Below are 21,420 nucleotides of genomic sequence, written 5' to 3' on the forward strand. Positions count from 1 at the left end.
AGTGTTTTTTCCATTTTCATTGCGACTAAAATAAAACGGAAGAAAAAACAGATCCATGGCGTAATTCTTTTCTGTTCGGTCTGTATTTTATTTCCCACGTAGATGAAAAAAAAAAACTAAACTAGAGAACAAGTTGAGTTTCTCCCAATACAAGGTGATTTACGAGGAATAATGAGCCCGACGGAATAGAAAATGCAACCCGCAATTCATCAGGAGAAAAACCCGGACATTTACCGCTTCGATGTCCGGCTTTTTGTTGCAATGTATTGTGGGTTGCATTTTCTATTCCGTCGGGCTCATTATTCCTCGTAAATCACCTTGTATTTATTACTTCATTTTAAAGTACAATATCTGCCGTAAAAAGCAATAAACCGATGGACCTGAACTTGTTGCTAATCAGTCTGTCAAGGGTCTAGTAGGAGGCAGTTTTTCTGCTGCAAAGGCTAATAGATATTTTAAAAAATACCAAATTAAACGATAATCGCAGTGTATCCTGGGGAAAGTAGACAATAAATATGCGATATTGCGGGTAATCATTTTTTTTATCAGCAGATTTTTTTTTGCCTCATTTTGTGTCAAATTTTCTTAGAAGTTGTAGAAAAAAAAACCGTACGTGGTATATTTACGTGCGCTACCACATTTGTACCAGCGGCGCTACGTTAAGGTAAGTGGACAAAATTTTAAGTCAAACCAGTCGATCGTTTCGTTGTTTTAAGATGTCGTAAGATGCATCCAGATGCCCTCGTATAGGAATAACAAATGTTACGAATATTAATTTTGTAATGTGATGAAAATTGGTTCAAGAAATGTTTCACCAATGTAACTACATTCGTAAGGTTTGTTGTCCATATTGTGATAGTTATAAGTGGTTTTGTTTTATTACATTGTCAACATGTTTTACCATTTTGGTGCGGTAAAAGGCAAAACGTTCAAGATTTGCGAGTTATTTTTCTTGTAACTTTTTTGCTGATTTATATGTTACATATTGTATATTTGTTTGTTTTAAAATTTTGTCTTCATTGTTGTGCCATTATTTTGTCGTTTTAAATGAATGAAACTGTTGTTTCTCCACGACTATTAAAGAATGTATTCTTGTTGGATATTAAATTTAAGAATAATGTCAATTTCACACCCCGTGGATTCCAAACTGGAACCCACGGGGTGTCGGCCAATCAATGCGTCGTATTTTCGGATTCCACGGACAGATCGCCAATCGGATGCCTTTGTAAATAAGTCGCGCGTCGCATAGTAACCCGCTCAGCAAGGCACAATTTGAATAGTCCAATATGAAATGGTGATATTTCGTGTTAAAAGTTTGCATGTTTCTTTTTTTAAATGAATTTCGATAGCAGTGAAAGTGATTATGATGAAGTCTATACGCCACCGGAAATTCTGAGAGCTGCGAAAACAACATCTATCAACTTATTATCCGAGAGTTCACGAAAATGCTACAGTCGAACATACGAGGCTTTCATGGAGTGGAGTAATATTCATATGGTAAATTCTTTTTCTGAGAACGTTCTCTTGGCCTATTTTAAACAACTTTCCGAAAAGTATAAATCCCCCACTTTATGGAAGATATACTCAATGTTAAGGAGCACACTGAACATAAATAATGAAATAAATATAGAAAAATATTCAAAACTGCGCCATTTCCTTAAACGAAGAGGGTATGGCTATCAACCGAAAAAATGTAAAACATTTACACCGCAGGAAATAAATAGATTCATCACGGAAGCTCCAGACAAAATATATCTTGCAACAAAGGTAAGAAATGTTGTGTAAACATTATGAAATTTTGCGCTACATTAATGGATTATTTTGTTAAGGTAGCATTGATCATGGGAATAATGGGTGCTTGTCGTAGTAAGGAAATGCACGCAATGAAATTGGAAGATATTCAAGACCTTGAAAAAGCCTTTTTAATAACTATACCCAACACTAAAACAAACAGTGTTAGACAATTTACTGTGACAGGCAGTTTTCACAAAATATGCAAGAAGTATGCTGACCTTCGTCCAGCTAATGTGACAACATCATCATTTTTCTTAAATTATCAACACGGCAGGTGCACCCCACAAAAAATTGGTATTAATAAATTTGGATTAATGGGAAAACAAATTGCCACCTACTTAAATTTACCGAATGCAAATCTATACACCGGACATTGTTTCCGCAGGTCTTCTGCCACCATGCCGGCTGATATCGGTGGATATGACGGCTCTCAAACGACAACAAACAATTTTATTTAATCGTTGAGCTTAGACAATTAAAATGAGTGTAACTCGAACAAAAAATAAAAACATTTGGAATCCGTTCAATTATTTTTTCAAATAGTTTTTTTTTGTACAGTCGTGGAGAAAGTATAGTCTTCTACTCGCTTATAATGGCTATTATTCACTCAGATGATTCCAACACTCGCCTAAGGCTCGTGTTGCAATTTTCATATGGGCTTTTGTGATAGTGTTCCAAAATTGCAGTCAATAATTATTTTATTAATTGATTGTAATGACGAGAAAATTGTAGTTTTTCTTCAGTGGATACAAATTGGTAAGTGAATTAATTTGTTCGCGCTACATTTTAAGGTTGACAACGAAGGAAGTATTTTTTTTTCGTTTCTTTAAAGTTGGTTTTCGATTGAAATCAACTTTGTTTATTTCCACTCTTTTGACTTTTGATATGGTGTTTTGTGTCAACCTACACCTTGGTATTATTGTTTTTTTTTCATTTGTTGGAAGAACTGCGATACGGTTGCAGAAGTTGTGAAGGTGTTTATGCTACTTTTCTTAAATAGGATAAATTGGTAAGTAGATCAGGTTTTTTGAATTCATTTTTTTGGGCATCGCAATTTTTGAAACCTGAATTTCTCGTGTTTTTAATGGTTGCGTTGCGATGATTGCAAATTTAATAGTTGAAACACTTAAACTTTAAATGTTTCACATACTGCGCTTATATTTCTAATTTGTGGATTGTCAATTTTGCGCCATTTTCATTTATTTTTAATGAACTGGACATCCTTGTTTGCATTATTTTATACTTTTATAAAATAATGTGTTTGGGACTGTTCCATTGAACAAAATATCGGGTATACATTTATTACGTTTACACGAACGCAAATGTTGAGTTACTGTTGAGTTTGTAATTGTTCAGAAGGTAGGTCTACCAGCAATAAAAAGGTAAGTAAGTATATTTACGTTAACATTTTCATGTGTTTTTTTTCCTTATTTTCAATAGTTCTTAAACCGTAATAACTTAATTCTTTTCAACGGCTTTTAATTCCAAAATTTCGTGTAAGTGAAGCTGTGTTCGAAGACGACGATTTTAGAGTCGTAGCAGAGAAAACATAAAATTTAGTAAGTATGTTTTGTACGTTTGGTTTGAGACAAAAAAGAACAACATTACGTAAACAAGCATACGGTTTTGATGTATAAATGAATTATTTATTTCGTTGAATTTCTATCACAAAATCTAAGTCATGTGCGTGTATCAATTTTTTTTTTAAATAAATTTACTAACTCAAACGAGAAGATTAAAAAAAAATAAGGAAACGAATGAAAGAAACAGAATTTTAAGATAGAGCAGTACTCAAAAAAGTAAACCGCAAGTGAAAGGTAAGTGATTTTTTTTATTTATCCCTCATCTCGTTTGTTGAACCGTGGATATTTAGTATAGAGTACAGCAAAACAGATTAGCGATGACGAGCAGTCGGATTTGTTGCTTCACGTAGATAATACCGCATACCACACAGAATCTGTTTTATAAAATTAGGCAACGAAAAAAAAACATTACGAATGCGGACAAAAAAAAATCGGGTAAACACGACTGTCATGGTTTAGTTGGCAGCGGCCGTTTAAAATTGCTGTATTTATTCGATTAATTCGATTGCATCATTGTCATGTGTGTAACTTGAATATATCTCGTTTAGTATGCTCATCTTTTTTTTTAATTTGAGAAAATATTTGAACTATAATTATCTAGCTGTGGATTTACCGGTATCGGGGTTGACTTTCTTAAAATTATTTAAAACAAATGTGCTACCACATTTGACACGCAAATGCACGCCAATGAGGCATTTACTTGCGTTTCTGGCAAACTCGAGAGGAGTGGTACAAGTATGTCGTAGTCCCCGCCTGTCACTTATCTGTCTTGCTGTTCGTTCTTTATGTGTACGGGGTATCTATAAATGATTGTCTGGTCCAGCTTGCTATGGAAACTAGTCAAATTTTGAATGTGCCGCTTTATATGTAGACTGACACCGAATGTCACATTTTCAGGTTAGGTGGTTGGCTTTTAACCAGAGACAAGTCTTAACCGTGTTTTGCTACCGCTAACATTAATATGTATACGTATTTAATATCAACACCATCATACACTGTACCTATATTCAGAAATTGATCTGAAGCGCGAACAAAACGTCAATGTCAGACGCGACTGTTATATAAAATTGGGCATCTGAAAAAGGTGGCGCAATTATATTTTTTTCCAAAACTGGCTCGACGCGACAATTATTTATAGATAACCTGTATAAAGGTGGGAAAAAACGCGAAAGAGCAAGTAATAGTATACTATTGAGAGCATAAAAAGTGGGACATCAAATTTCTGTCAATTTTGAAAAATTCGATGTAGTTCAAGCTTTATTGTCATTTTGCCTTTGATTATCGTCATAGAAGTTTGACACTGTTGTAGATGACGGTTTAAAAATTTATTTTATACTCGCCTATTTTCTTTTTCCAAATACTCTCTTTTGATAAAGGTAGATTTTGATTGGGACTTTACATTAAATAAATATTCACTACGTGCTTACTCACACTCATTCCGTACAACCTACAATATTGAATGACAACGTCAACCAATTCAAAGTAGGGTTAGAAACAGATAAGGGTCATTTCACATTAAAAGTCACGACAGTGATGTTGATGTCCCACTTTTTTGCTCCCAATAGTGCATAGGATTTTTCAAAGTTCAATCCATACGTACATATATTTGATCATTATGTAATTATATTTTTTGTTGAGTACCTACATATTGTAACATTTCACATTATGTGAAACCAGGAAAAAACAGTTCACGGGAACATGATTAACGCAACATAAGTACACTTCTGTGCAATAAAATTAAGCACAGTAAATATTTTATAGTTGAAACGAGACAACGAAATTCCTAGTAACAAATTTGTTATGGAAGTCAGAATTTTTGTTAGGAATGTCAAATGTTTCATTTAGATAACAAGACAAAAATGTTTTCAAATGTTAAATGTATTATATAACTAAAATATGTATTGTGAAAATTTGTCATAAGTCTTGTGCTTCATTTTATTGCACTTGAATATTATTGAACTTTAATAATATGTACAATTACTTATTATTAGTTGCGTAAGTAGAATAATCCGTTAAACTCTCAATTTTATATTTAGTCTTAAAAGTAGCTGATGTTATTTTTTCAAACAAAACATTTTGACGGCTTCTCAAAGAGTAAACTTATAAAGTAAAGCTGTTCATTGGACATTGTGTTTATCTCAGAAAAAGCTCCCGACAATGGAGAAGACAGTCTCAAATAAATTTTATCCAATTAAATTTCCTACAAGGATCAAAAGATAACACAGGTCTGCACTGATTTCGATGTTTGCATAAAATTGACAGTTTTTGAACAATTTCGACCCCCTGATTACGAAAATGATTTTGGTTTTGCGCTATCACGTCTAGTTTTTTTTTACAAATCGTTTTTTCTTAAAATTGAAATGTTCACCTAAAATGAATGAATTATTTCAAAATTTCGATATTGTAATATCGGACAACAATATGGATATTCGAAATTTCCTTGTTTTATTTGCGAGTGGGACTGCCGGGCACGAGACAAGCATTGGACTCAAAAGAAGTGGCCTTTAAGAACTAGACTTGTACCGGGAAGCAATAATAAAAAATAATTTATTTGTATCCTAAAAAAGTAGTATTAGGTACCACCAATGCATATCAAACTCTGTTTGATGAAGCAATTTGTAAAGCCTCTTGATAAAAATGGACAATATTTCAAGTATTAATGTACAAAGTTACCAGATCTCTCCAATGCCAAATTAAAAGAGGTTAGGACCTCAAATAAGGTCTTTGTACAAAGGTAATGATTTTCAAAATTCTATGAATGTTGTTGAAAGGAATGCCTGGACGGCATTTAAGAACGTCGTAGAAAAATTGCTTGGAAATCACAAAGATGAAGACTACGAAAATATTGTAAGAATCATGTTTAAAAATTTTCACATTTTGGGATGTAATATGAGTTTGAAAGTGAATTTCCTCTTTTCGTACTTAAATCTTTTTCCTAAAAATCTTGATGCTGTCAGCGAGGAACAAAGGGAACGTCTTGACCAAGATATAAAACAAATGGAGAGGTGATATCAAGGAAGATGGAGCGTATCAATGATGGTAGACTTTTGCTGGATGTTACAGCGCGATGTACCCAAAAAAAACATACAGCAGACAATCAATTAAAAGAAGTTTCCTCCCAAAGAGTCAAAGATGCCATTCTCATAAGGAATAAAAAATTTAGTTAGATTATTAACGAAGAATTATTATAAACATCTTAATTTCCTAAATAAATTGCTTAATTTTTTTTTGTTAATTGTGAAAAAACCTGACGTGATACAAAAAAAATGAATTGTATTTCTGTAATCAGGGCTCCAATGTTATACAAAATCAGTTATCAAAATCAAAATATCGCTTAAAAAGTTTTGTTTTGCAGGCCTGTGTAATCAATTAATCACATATTCACCATCTCGGAGTTCACAAATTACTCGCAATAGTTAAGGGTTGTTATAAATGTTTTTCTATTTTGCGTGTAAAATATAGTCGTATTCTAGGACTCAAATGACGTCATTTGAGTACTTTAATAGGCCGTTGGCGTGTTAGAATAGACTGGTAAAATTTACTGCATTGATGTTGGTAGCGTGAAGTGTCAACTGACAGACGTCAAAAAGTAAATCTCGCAGAGACCAAAGCAAATTAATAAATAACAATGAACAAAACGTTTAATTTTCATTCTGGGCAGTAAATTTTCTAACGTCTTTTTTGTGCAATTTGCCTAATTTGCGGCGGCGTTAGTGATAAACTTTCTTCAACATTCATTTTCAAACATCAAATGCGAAAATAAAAAAAATCTGGCGTTTTAAATTATTTTTTTTTCACAGCTGGCGAAAATTATGCCACAAAAAATGTCACCAACCACCGCAAAATTCCCTACATTTAAATTTTTTATTTTTTTATTTATAAAATGGTATAAAGCGGCAAAATAGAAAAATTGTATAAAAGATTCATTGCAGAAGGTCTTTCAAGCACTCATTTGATTTTCAAATTCGTGCTTGAATAGATGCCTTCTGCAACTTATATTTTAATATACTATTCTTACATCTTCTTCTGGATTGGTAAATTTGACATTTGACAGCTTCCATTTGTTTGCAGCATGAATTGTTTATTAATAATTCATTAAGGTGTTGCACTTTCTGAGTTTGGCAACAAGATACAGGTTTGAATTTTATTTATTTCTGAGGATTTTTTACTTTAAATTATGTTATCGTAAAAACCATTATTAGTACGCAACCGAATAATGACCTCAATTTACTTTTATATTTTTTCATAGTACAGTTACACAATGTATTGTAGGTGCATTGTAACGAACGGAAGGGTAGTAACCAGAGATCGGATTCAAATAGGCGTTAGGAAGCGGAGAATCAGTTCCTAATATAATTGCATGCAAAAACGCTAACCAAGTAGCCCAAGTACTAATCGCTCACAATTATTGATGTGGTTTCATATTATAAATACAATCAGCGCACGGAATAATGCTAGTTAATCCGACTTGCGATGGTGTTTATTGCTGAACAGGTCGACTGTATGGTTTTTGCCGAGTTTTTGTTCCGTTTTTTTTTTTTACCTCAGCGTGAGACGGAAGCAATGTCCGGTGGCATCCCAAGTGTTGAGCGAATTTATTTGAATAAAATTCGATAAGGTTGTAAAGTAAAAAATTAATTATCCAATAATGATGGAAACAATATTCAAATCATAAGACGCCAGGTAATCTGTCGAGTCTTGTACTGCTTCAAGAAACAGACAAACTATTATTAAATCGTGAAATTACATTGGGCCCGACGCCCTGCAAATACTGTGCCGGTGTGCCGGTGTCCGAACACTGGTAGTAATCCTAAGTTTACTATTCTAAAAGAATATTTCAAATGCTTTACAAAAGTTGTCTAACAAATATTGTAACTTTTAGGGTATATAAATTTCAGAATTTGAGATTTAAAATTGCATTTTACAAGTCTCAAGTGGTACCTGACAGTTATTTGGATGGCCACGGAAAAGTCAGACGAAAAATTGGATTCAGATATTTACCAAAAAAAAATTCGCGGCGCACTTACACAGCGACCCAATTGTTTTTTTTTTTTTCAAACAGTTATAGATCGATTTTTTTGTTCGGCACTGTCGAAATTTGAGAAGTTTCTCCTATGTGAACGGATTTTAATAAATGTCACAACTTGTCAAAACGAAACGCCGAACTAATTTTAAAGATTTGAAGCGCTTAGGGGTCTTTGAAGGGGTTGGTCGAACAAAAAAAAAAAAAAGAATTCTCGTTTGTGTGTAAATTGGGCTCTTTATGGTACTCGTGGGCCTCGTATCACTCGCGTTTTAAACTGGCCCACCCATGCCATTAAGGGCCCAATTTACACGAACTCTGTAAATAATATACTATTTTTATGCAGTGCCAAGTGTAGTAAACATCTCGTTACGAGTATGACGGAAACAGTTTATGACAAATGTATGCATTACCTATAAAAGAGACCCATAATGTAGGTACATATATGGTTTCTGTTGTGTTTTTATGGTTGAATTTTGTTAAAGAATAGGGTTTCGAAAATGCGTTTTTTTCGTAACTTAAATGACTGATAATATCTTACTCGCAAGATGTACTAACTCCTTGAAATAAAGTTTGGTGTTTGCCTATAGTGCACATGTCATCGCCAGTACCAGCATTCGGTCGAAATTTAAGTTTTATCGCAACTACACGTTTATGAACGATAGTTTGATGGATACTTCTGATATATTATTATTATTTAGGATTAATAAATGAAAGTACACCATAAAATCCAATTATTAGAGAAAATAACTTTGGCTTCTTTGAAAATAGTAACTGGTATATTATTACATATTAAACAGAAGTTACGCTCAGTAAATTGTTGAGGAATTCTATTCGAATCTTGCCCCGATTTTTGAAATATGTATTTCTATCGGATGGTAATTTTTTAAATGTTTGAAAAATTGATTAATAACAATGTATTTTCGGTGATAATGTAACACGTGTTATATTTGGTGAGTGAATAAAATGACCGTTTACAGAAAATAAAATTTTGAAAAGTAAAAAATTTTAATCGATCTGTCAGTTGGACAGTAAATAATTACAGTTACAGGATACTCAATGCAGCAATTATTTATTTATTACAATACATATTTTGAACCTTTAAATGTATACGGTGTGAACATAAAGTGTGGAACAAAATTCATGTGATGTTTTTAAGAAAATCGCTTGGACACGTCGATTTTATTTAAAAAAAAAAAGCCATCCTATGACTCGTAATTTATTTAAATGACGTCATTGGTTTTTGCGCTGCAAGCATTCGGGGCATGTTTCCAGATTCCGCATTATTATGGGAATTTTTTTATTGTAGAACAAAAATGTTATTAAATAAATAAAATTTAATGCAAATGTTGAAATTGTCCCCCGCCAACCATTTGGCACTCATTGCCACCTTGTACACTGGGGTTAATAATGTCAGGGCTTATTTGTTTTATTTCAGCGCAAGTTCTCTGTCGTAAATCTTCTAAATTATTTCGTTGATTAAAATAAATCTTCGGTTTTAAATAAACCCACATAAAAAAATTACACCAAAAATTTGTCATTTTCTCAAAAAAATTCTTATTTAAGGTACCAATTTTTTTACATCCGTCGTTTAGGTAGTAGGTAGTAGGAAGGTCAGAAAAAGAAGAAAAAAGGGGGTTGTCATTAAAAAAAAAAAGAGATGGCGTCACTGCTCAAAAACCAATGACGTCATTTAAACAAGTTGTACGTCACATGATGGCATTTTTTTTTAAATAAAATCGACCTGTCCGAGAGCGATTTTCCGAAAAACGTAACATAATGCTATTATGAATTTTGTTCCAAACTTGATGTTCACACTGTACAACGGCACACATTTTCTGGTTATTAGCACTATTTTCTGACTTCACGCGTAAATTGAAACTTTCTTTGACAGTAAACAATTTTATTCATTAAAAACAGGTGACAGTTAACATGCGGTGATAAAATTATCATTTGGTAGCCTATTGTGCGACTTTGTTTTTGTATTTTAACCAAAGAAATTAATAAAAAGTGTACCATGTGACATCTCCTATTAATAAGTTTATTTTTCTGTTTATTTGTTTTTACAGGAAGTAGTCTGTTGAAATTATCCCTCCTACATGTTAACAACATAACATGCATTCGGGATCTTACCCGCGAAAAATGATCTGTGTATCAGGGCAAAAAAAAAACCTGGAAACATGTAACTGCTAAGAAAGTGATTTGCCTTCAAATTTGAACAGCAGTATTATTAATTGATTGTAGGCAGTAATAAAGCAAACTTAATTTTCACTTTGCAAAAATGTAATCTGTAACGTTTTGATTACAGTAAAAGTTCCAAAAATATTTTGTTTTTCTGAGCCAAAATAGAATCGAACGAATATACAGGGTGTAGAATGGATTCTGGTACAGAGGCACTTTACGTGTAATAATAAAAAAACTCTTCGGATATTGGCTCCCCTAATAATTTTCTAAAACATTACATACAAAAGTTGTGGAGTAAAAAAAAATGTATCTACATCCTTTTCTAATTATTTTCTAACACCTTCTGGTTCTGTTAGACAAGAAAAATTAAATATTAAAAATCTATCGATAAAATAGTAATTGCCATGACTCCCGACAGCAATAAAATTCATTTTTTGACAAAACGCGACGAGTAGGGTTGTCACCTCGGTTACACTTCACTGCTATCGCTATTTTGACAAATTCTTCAATTCTTTTTTCCATTATTGTGTACTTCCGGAAGATCTTAGAAAGCAAAAAAAAGTAAGAATTGGAAACCATTTTTAAAACTCTACAACTTTTGTATTTAAGGCTTTGTTCGAAAATGATTAGGGGAACCAATATCTGAGGATTTTTACTTTTACACCTAAAGTGCCTAAGTACCAAAATCCATTCTACACCCGGTATGTATGTATGAGATCAGTGGGGTGTCTCATTGTTTTGTATACTACCTAATGTAATTTTACAATTGGTTTTTTTTTATAGGGTCATGAAAAATGATCGTAGTCAGCTAAAACAGGTCAGTCGTACAAAACAGAAAGTAAGGAATAATTTGAAAAATTTTTGTGATAAATTTAATGTGTGTACGATTGTGTTATAATAACGTTCTTATAGTACGAGATCCCACTGCATGATTTCTACGTTCATCTGTTTTTTAATCAAAATACAATTTTTGTAGATAATTATGAGTAGAGAAATATGTTTCTGCCGGGTTGCCTATCAAAATATGGCCGCAAGTATTTTTTAATTAAAATCAAATTAATTATTTTTTTCCAAACAGTTTCTTTCACTTGTTTTTAAGATAAATTATAATTCATTTCAAATAGAGATATGTAAAGAACTTGAAAAGTTTTGGTTGCCATTTCTCAGTTGCCAACTTCACGTCATTTTTACTCAATTAGATAGCGTCATTTTTATTTTAACCACGGACAATGCTTCCTTATCTGATGCAGGGTGTGGTGCGCTAACTCTCTTTCGCTCTTATCTATCTTTAACAGTTACCCCTATTGGCGGCCACTTTTCCATAAGCAACCGTATTCCATCGTGTAGAGAAAAAAATTAGCTTTAATTTGATATATAATTTATGAGGATACGTTATAAAGTTATAAATTAAACAGAGAGGTACATGTTTACACCCGGTTGCCAAGGGGTTGCGGCCAACTGAGAAATGGCAACCCAAACTTTTCAAGTTCTTTACACATCTCTCTTTGAAATGAATTATAATTTATGTAAAAAACAAGTGAACGAAACTGTTTGGAAAAAATTAATTAATTTAATTTTAATTAAAAAATTCTTGCGCCCATATTTTGATAGGCAACCCTGCAGAAACATATTTCTCTATTCATAATTATCTATAATAATGGTATTTTGATTAAAAAACAGATGAACGTAAATATCATGCAGTGGGATCTTAGACTATTAAAAAGTGTAAGAAATACAGCCTAAATTTTCAAAACTGGCGTTTATTCCGACCACGTACAAATCGTTCGACAACTCTGAATCGACTCCTACCCGCCACCTGATTTGTGATTACGTCTCACATTTTTTGCCAAGCGTGCAAAACATCGATACTAAAAACTATAAAATGTTCATATTCTCCGGTCCAGGGTCATTTATGTGTTATCAAGTTATTATCCACTTTTTCTCACAGAGGTATTAATTAAAACAAGATGCCAAACATTTTTTTTTGTGTAATTTGTAACTGTTCAGATGAAAAAGGATTTTCTTATAATTGGCGATTCCAGCTATCAGTGAGACATATCTGGTGTGGATTGTATGCAAAATTTTAAGACACTCAAGCTGGTGGCTATTCAAATGATTTGTGTTTTTTTAAAACAAAACGATGGTTTCATTAAAATTTATTAGTTAAAAATGACTAAAAAAATAAGGACCGATAAAACAAATTGTTGCGTTTTTGGCTGTAACACGTGTCGAAAAACCGAACCAGAAGCATGTTTCTATTTATTTCCGCGTTGTGGCCTTAAGGCAAAATATGTTTTCATCGAAAATGTTTTCGGTTCTAAAGACCGGGTAGAAAACACTTTCAAAAAGAAGACTACATTTGGAAGATAAATATATAGTATTTTAAGGTTATATTTTGAAATAATTTATATTAGGTGACACTCAAGGCACTTGTTTGTAGACATAATCCAAAAATTTCGTACCTACCTTGTTTCCACCACTTTGGTAACACCACATAAAATTAACTTCGCACACAACACTTTTACGCCTTCCACAACACTTCCGCTGTAGCCTCTAATAAACTAAAGTTTTGTAGTTTTGTGTAACCTTAAAAAAAGCCATCACAAAAACTGAAAATTACGTAAAACCAACAACTTATTTTAAAAAACAATGCACAGACATAAGCCGGTTCGAGCGGCAACAGTGGCTCAGTGGCGCTCAATCGCAAGATATTATAAAATAGTTTACCCTGTAAAGAACCTTTCAAAGAACTTCATCTCCAGTAACCAATTCTCAACATCTGATCGGGATTACTTTTATTGGGGTTTGCGGTAGGGTTGTTATAAAGTCCTCAAGAAGTCAAAGCCGTATTCGTACTATATTTTTGTTCGTACTTTAGGTACCAGTTTATAAATCTGTAAAAATTATTAAATGTGAGATCAAATACGGTACTGAAATATTCAGAACAAAAATACCTAGTATATTATGATACAAGTTTATAAGGAAGCCTTTAAAGCACGGTAGACGACTTTAAGAGCAGACGCGTCTTGATATGTCGGCGCATTTAACATGCACTTTTGGGTTGATCAGGTCAAAATCAGATTGTTTAACAATTCCGTTTAAATTTACCCCTTGACGCCAAGAAAATTCTCAATGTGTTAAGTTGGTGGTGATTCGTCCGTTAAATGTATCATTTTAAATCTGTAAATGACAATGATTAATAAATACGAACTCTCGAGTTATTTTTTAATTCGTTTTCCCAAAGACCGCTTCATCTGTTTGCTGTCAAAGGTTGACATTGTTCGTGTCTTTACAGGTTTCTGGACAACCCTGTCAAAGTCGAAGTGACCGAACCTGTAGCAAACAGTAGATCCACGAACGATTGGTTACGAAGAGACGGACACATGTGTTTAAAATGTTGCATTTGTTTTTCTACCGATAAATTATTACGGAAGCATCGACGCGACGTTCACTGGGAAAAAATTCATGCGTGTTCCGTGTGCGACAGGCGATTTAAAACCCGAGGTGCCCTCACAACCCATAGCGACCTCCACGCATCTGAAAAACGCTACTTTTGCGAACATTGCAATATGCACCTCCAGTTTTACCGGGAACTGATCCGTCACAGGAAAATCCACGCGAATCCGAATCTGATGTGCTGCGGCCGGAACTTCTGCAGCCAGAAAGATCTAGACAGACACAACGAAAAACGTCACCAGCAGCTCACATGTGACAAGTGCAATAAGGTGTTTAAGAATTGGGGTGGTTTGCGCAGACATGACAGTCTGATGCACAGAGAGAACTACAAACCGCCGAACTTGCACTGTGGTCTGTGCGATAAAAATTTTACGAAGAAAAACGGCTACGTGCGACACATGGAAGTGTTCCACCAAGGCAAGCGGTTCTTGTGTGAGACCTGCGGAAAAGAGGTGTCGTCCAGTGGGAGCCTGAGGAACCACTTAAAGACGCATACCGGGGAAAAACCGTTCGCGTGTACCAACTGCGATAAAAAATTTACAACTAAAAGCCAACTTAAGTTGCATCTGCTAGTACACACGAAGGAGAAGCCTTGGATGTGCAAGTTTTGCGACAAGAAATACTCACAACAGAGTTCCTTGATTGTGCACGTCAGGGCGGCACACAGTGGAGAAAGACCGTACCCTTGTCAGATCTGCCCGCGGGCGTTCGTTACAAAAACTCTCCTCAACACACACTTGAAACACCACTCTGTCAAAAACGTGTAATTCTTTTAATAAAATTTGCTCTCGGATTCAAGGTTTTTTTCATCTTGATCTGTTCGCAGGTTTGAAAACCAGGCTCAAGTAGAAGACAAGTCTAACGTAGTGTCAGTAGTGCTGCAGGTGTATACTTGTCCAAAATGTCGGAAATCGTTTAATTCCAAAGCACAGTTGCGAAAACATAGCGGTACGCACATGAAAAAAAATCGTGGGTGTCCAAATTGCGATAAAAAATTTACAAGTAAATCTGAATTAAAGAAACACATCGAAGTTCGTCATTCACATAAACGAGGAAGTGTAACTCAGTATGAGAAGTCGGGATTCTTTTGTTGTAATCGAAGGTTTCGGAAGAAGGAGGATTTTGATAAACACACCAACGACTGTCACAGGAAAGTTACCTGCGGAAAGTGCAATAACGAGTTCGAGAACAAACGTGTGGTGTGTCAGCATCAGTGTCGCAGTGAGAAAACTGAGTCTTCGAGACCTTACTGTAAAATTTGCGATATGAAATTTTCGAGCGTGAAAGATTTGGTTTGTCACGAAGAGATCGTTCATCAGAGAAACTAACATCTGCCAGATCTGCAGAACAGATCTGTTGTCTGCTTAGTTCATTTGTACTTATTGCGAAGAATTTTGCAGCCAAGAAGTATTAAAGTAAAGCTTTAAATTTCCGATATAAAGAAATACATATCACAGATTTAGTTACGTCCGTGTTAAATATTTAAAAACCTTGTATTGTTGATCTCGATTGGGGAAACAGGAGATCTGCTACAACTGGAGTGAAATTTGATTGATTAAATAACGTTGTTGAGCATTGTGATTTAAGTTTAAGACTGACGTTTTTTTTATAGTCATTTAGAATACAAGTTAAGTTTGCTGTTTTATACAAATCTTATTTTGGAATAAATTATTTATTTCGGGTAATTTCTTATTTTAAAACAATAAAAAAAAAAACGATTTATTTAAAACGTGACAGGATCCATCTCCATAAATTTCTTGGTCTTATTTTTTTTTTCTTGTTTGGAAAGGATACGTTAGTTTTCAAAACATTTTAAAAGTAGAAAAAAAAAACTCCAAAATGAAGAAATACATTTTTATTTCGGCTAAGCACGGACATTGTGGCCTTTAAATAAAGAAGTCTTTATCTTCAAGCTGTCGAAAATTGCGCTTTTGTGTATCTCTATAGAAACGGTTGAAGTGGCTTTTTTTTTAAACTGGACTTGAAATCCTAGGAGTCGAAATGTCTACAGGCGGCTAGACCGAGTTAAATGTAAGGTCATTTGAAACATTTCTGACGGTTTATTTATTAATAATTACACAAAACATTTGATAATTAAATTATTCCTATTTAAAAAAAAGCCTCTAAAAAAGCAACATTACGAAGTTATTTTCGATGTGTCGACAATAATAGTAGATTATATCATTAAGAGTAGAAGTAAGTCTTTTTGTGTGCGATTGTGATTTGTGATTTTCGTGAGATTGATTCCAACTGTGCGAAGCACAAAAAGACCTACTCTGAATGATGTATACTATTTTTCGCACAATCGTGTTGTTACTAGCTACTTACCATTGTTGTTGACGCAATCTGTAAGTTGAACTTACCGCCCTAATGCGGTAAGTAAATAATGGCACCCATACATAATGCAGTAAGTAGGTAATTAATGACATTAATGCCTCCAAAATACTCCTGTCGAAAAAATTACTTGACTAGTCAATTCTTTTCGTATAAGAGTGTGCGAAAAACGTTACGGACTATACGGTTATTTTAAGTGCCATAACAGAATCGAGGAAGAGTTTCGAAAATCGAGACGAAGCCGAGCACTTACGTACTAACCTTATATCCCACTATACAATCTTCAAGCTGATCACAAAAAAAAAAATGGCCATGAACTCATTTTTTTTGTTGCAGTTACAGTAAAGTGACAATTTTCAACAATTGAGGAGCAACTAATCAAATCGCATTATGTCCAGTCTAGGCCAAAATTCAGTTTGAAGTGGATTTGCAATCCTCTATAACTACTTTACAACCCTACCTAAAGAAACTGCTGAAAATAAAATAATATCTCTATTTAATTTCAGTTTGAAATCTGATGCTTGCATCAAAACGTATAATGTCCATCGAGGTAGACGGATCAAAACGCATTATGTTGTTTCATTGGCATTTGGCATGTATCTAACCTCACATTAGCGGTTTCAATCGTGTCTTTTAGTTTATAAATTATAAGTTTCAATTAAAAATCTTGTCTAGTATTAGTTTGGCTTTTCAATTAAGTGTTTACCTCGGTTTTTACAATGTTATAGCAAATTTCACGATTAGAAATAAGCATTATGTCCAAACATACCACAACAAAACGCATTACATTCACTAGAATGAATCAAATTGCATTATGTCCGATCTTTTTTTAATATTTTCGAAATATCTAGGGTCTTTTTGATCTAAATGAGATCATTAATGTGATTCATCTAACAGAACTTCTCAAATGGCCGTTTAGTTTTAACGTAAAGTGAATCGAATTAGAAAATATACGTTTTTTGCTTCTACCCAAAGAACTGTTTTATGTGCCATAATGCGCTTTGAAGAGTTGCTCCTCAATTTGAAACCACCCAATAGGTACAGTGTAAGGCGCATTTTTTTTTTAAATGTGGTTTCCCCAATAGGCCTGATCCACAATCAGGACAGTTTCATTAAAAAGAATTCAAAAGGGTAATACATAAATAGATTTTTCTAATTTTGACATATAAAGTGACACTTTTCAAAATTAATTGACGTTGGGAAACGTCACACTTTTCGTAACTGGTTACGAAAAGTAAAATCTTTCCTAACTGGTTAGGAAAAATTTATTGTATCATCAATTTGACACTGTCATTTTTTTTGTTTTTAAGCAAAATAAGCGTGCCTACTTACCTACTTGATATTTTAACACAATAATAATTTATTATTAATGAAATTCATTACTTCGTTTAACGTTTGAAGAAACTTTTTTTTGTCAAAATTAGAAAAAATCTTGTATGTAACACTTTAGGAAATGCAATTTTGTGTAACTCGTGTGATTTTGCGGGATCTCGCTGCGCTCGTCCCGCAAATATTTCACTCGTTACACAAAATAACGCATTTCCTAACTGGTTACATAAATAGCTATTATGTATTTTTTTATATTTTATTATCGTCCAAATAACGCTGTCGTTTTGCTGGTTGAATAGCGGCATCATCATTGTCGTTTTGATAATAATTATAATCTACTTTGCTGTTTATTTTCTGGATGCCATTTTATATATTTTTGCACTTTAATGCTATCTAACTGTCGCAGTCTTGTTAAAAAAAATGAAGCTAAAAATGAAAATCAGGATCTTTAATTTATCAAACCAGTCGATTGACGTACAGTTTTTTTTTGTCATCCTCGTTTTCGATTATGTAATTCAAACACTCTGTTAACTCCTTTATAATAAAAAAAAGACGATAGTAACCACTCTAGAACTAAAATTCCAACGAACATTTGACCCACGCGGAAGATTTTTTCCTACAACGGAATCAAGATTTTGGGTATCTACCTACATTTAGACGAACGAGAAATAAGCTTGAAAATCTCACCTATTGAAACACCATTGTATTTAATAGTAAAAGATGAAGAACTAATAATAAATATTCACGGAAAGAACAAGGAAAAAAAAGAATATATTCCAGAATATAAAGAATAAATGAACAATGTCTGCAAAAAACACTTGACTGATTATTTTGATGTGCAGCTCTTTCTAAAATTAAGTTCAATTGAGGAGCATAACAGTGAGTAAATATGTTCTAATTCTTTCAAAATTACATATTCTGCACTGTGTCCTGAAGGTCTTATAAAACCCATAAAACGTTCGTTAATTCGTGCATTCTTGACATAGCGCATTATAGATACTAATTGAGAAATGTTTGTATTATCTATTTGTTGTTTCGTAATTCTGTATTGTGATATAATCACTTTCATCAATTTCTTTTTTAATTAAAGTCTGCGTTACTGCCAATATTGAGTATTAAAGTTTAATTTTGAATTGTTTTTGATAATCCTGAAAAAACGGTATTTTTAGATTTGTCAATATGAGATTTTAAAACTGCATCTATTTCAGACATTAAATTGATCAAACCCTTAAAAATTTGGATCACTTGTATAATCTACAGGGTGTTATTGAAAGTTGTACAGATATTTTAACCACGAGCTATTGGCTTCATGTAGAACTCGGAAAAAATATCTAAAAAATTCTATGTTTTTTAAATGGCTTTTAGTTTTCTACGTTGTCCTACAACCTCGTAGGTAAAATTTGGGCACATTTTAAAAATGCACCCTGTATATCATGTTTTATAAAATGTACGCCAAATGACGACCAAAATTTATTGCTCGCTAATAGGTATTTAAATCGCTTGTTAAGCTGCATACGTTGACATATGTCAAAATTAGGGCAGTTAACTTTTTTTTTTGTTTAACAGTACCTCATACATTTCTTAGTCTATTCTTGCAAAGCTTTTTTTCTACATTCGAGTGTGTAAAAAAAGTTGACACTTGCATGAGGAAAAAATGGAGAGAAATAATAAAATATTTAATTTAATTGACCGTTTTATTTTGTAAATAGATCTGGCTACCCATGGAAACAAATGAATTTTGACATTAATAACGTCAATTATTAAAATAATTAGATTAAATAAATAACGATGTTATAGCATCTGGTTTCGAAATATAACTTCTTCCTGATTATAACGATTTGAATGCATACACGTCGGAGAATTTATTCTTCTTCATTCACATTCTTTGCTATTTTTTCCTTTTTTTACTTAATGAACAGAGTTAGTGGAAATGGCTGAATTTTGATAGTGCATGAATGACATGATTAGTCCAAAAGATTTAAAAGAAACAATAGAGCAACAACACAAAAAGAAAATTAACAATAACCCAATCTTTAACTTTTAATCCTTTAAATGTTCAAAGTGACTCCCGACAGCTTCTGTTTATGATTATGATGCCTTCAATACATACTCGCAGTATACATATAGGGTGAATTCGAAATACGTCACAATTTTAAAACCTCAGGATCTTCAGGAAGTGAATAAACCGAAAATGTGGTTAAACATTTTAAATTCATAAAGTTCAATTTAACTTAATTCCATCCCGAACGAGACGCTTCTGAAAGTTCTAATAAATCCAAACATTAATATCCGCAAAAACGATTTAAAAACCGAGAGTGACAAAACCTTGTTTTGAATGAAATAGCCGAAAAACACCTTAAACACACAGCCGCAAAAACGTTAAGAGTGAAAACCAAGTGAAAGGAAAAGACAAAGCAAAAACTACAACTACCGTGCTTACAATTATTAGAGACAATGTTCAAAATGTCGGTCGTGATTTCTAATACACGCCTGTGCCCTTGGATGTAGATTGTCCCGAACCCTTGCAAAACTTGCTGCATCGTCCGGGATTTGCGCTGATGACTGTGGGTGTTAAAAACTCCGTTAACAACACTATTCGCATAAAGTCAGGTTGATCGACGCACATTTAAATCACTCACAAAACTCTTGCTGACGAATGCAATCGAAAAGTACCATTTTCCCGTAGACAATAGCCAGAAATGTTTGCGAATGCGGAACACGACGCGCCGGAAACTTTTCGCGATACAAAGCTTGTGCCCTTAAGTCAACACCATCTGCACTTCCGTAACAAAGTACCATATCGATCATTTCACTATTGGTATAATTTTCCATGATAATGACACACTGAGACACAAAATTCCAACCAAACAATAGCCGAAGGTCGCACTGAAAACAACTAATCTGCACGCGGTACTAGCACCCGCGTAACAAAACTTTTTGTACCTTCTTTGCGTTGCACTCGATAACTTTTTAAATCTTACTATTCGTCCTAACATGATATCAGTGGCGTACTCAACTTTTGTGCGTGAACTGTACATGGCTTTTCTGTCCTTATGCGGATCCTTAGCGCAAAACCGAGTCCACGTGATTTTCACAATTGATCTGAAGATCCTGGGGTTTTGAAATTGTGACGTACCTATTTCAAATTCACGCTGTATAGTACTCCAGGATTCCCATTCGAACTTCGACATTCAGTTCTAATTCTGGTTTTAAGGTCTGCAACGTTATTTAACGGGTTAAGATAAACCCTTTCCTTTAAATAAGGTCAAAGAAAAGAGATATTCTGGTTGGTTTCCCTCAACCAATGGGGATTAATGACAATTATGTCGTTTGACTATACTATTTTTGTGTAATCGAGATTCATCTGATCATAGGATATGATGTACGAGTAAGATAGCCCTTTCCTGAGCAACTACGAGTACTAACCACGCCACAAAATTCAGCCGTCTCAAGAAGCAAACTCTGATGTAAATGTATTTTGTATGAATGCATTTTATTTTCTTTAAGAATTATTTGAATAGAAGAAAATTAAAAATCAGTTTCCATTTCTAGGTGCCGACTAGAAATATGTGCATCCAAACTAACACGGGCTAGACCTGCCACTGTATGCTCTTCGTCTCGTGCTGTTCTAGATTTAAAAACAGTTCTTTTTTTCAAAAAATCCACTTTCGTCTAAATCTATTTTTTTTAATTCTCATTTTCTCAAAAAAATTGTTA

At 33.6% G+C, this 21,420-nt stretch overlaps 1 protein-coding gene across 1 annotated transcript; it reads left to right on the forward strand.

The window, feature by feature from the left end:
• Positions 1-1,773: 1,773 nt before the first annotated feature.
• On the forward strand, positions 1,774-20,619 carry LOC138131579 (oocyte zinc finger protein XlCOF7.1-like). The gene is made up of 3 exons (XM_069048655.1): positions 1,774-11,285; positions 13,880-14,803; positions 14,867-20,619. Exons 2-3 carry the CDS (start codon positions 13,968-13,970, stop codon positions 15,366-15,368), a joined length of 1,338 nt encoding a protein of 445 aa, XP_068904756.1. The 5' UTR covers positions 1,774-11,285; positions 13,880-13,967; the 3' UTR covers positions 15,369-20,619.
• The last annotated feature ends 801 nt before the right edge of the window (positions 20,620-21,420 follow it).

Source organism: Tenebrio molitor, chromosome 1, assembly GCF_963966145.1.
Source record: "Tenebrio molitor chromosome 1, icTenMoli1.1, whole genome shotgun sequence".
Classification (NCBI taxonomy): Eukaryota; Metazoa; Arthropoda; class Insecta; order Coleoptera; family Tenebrionidae; genus Tenebrio; species Tenebrio molitor.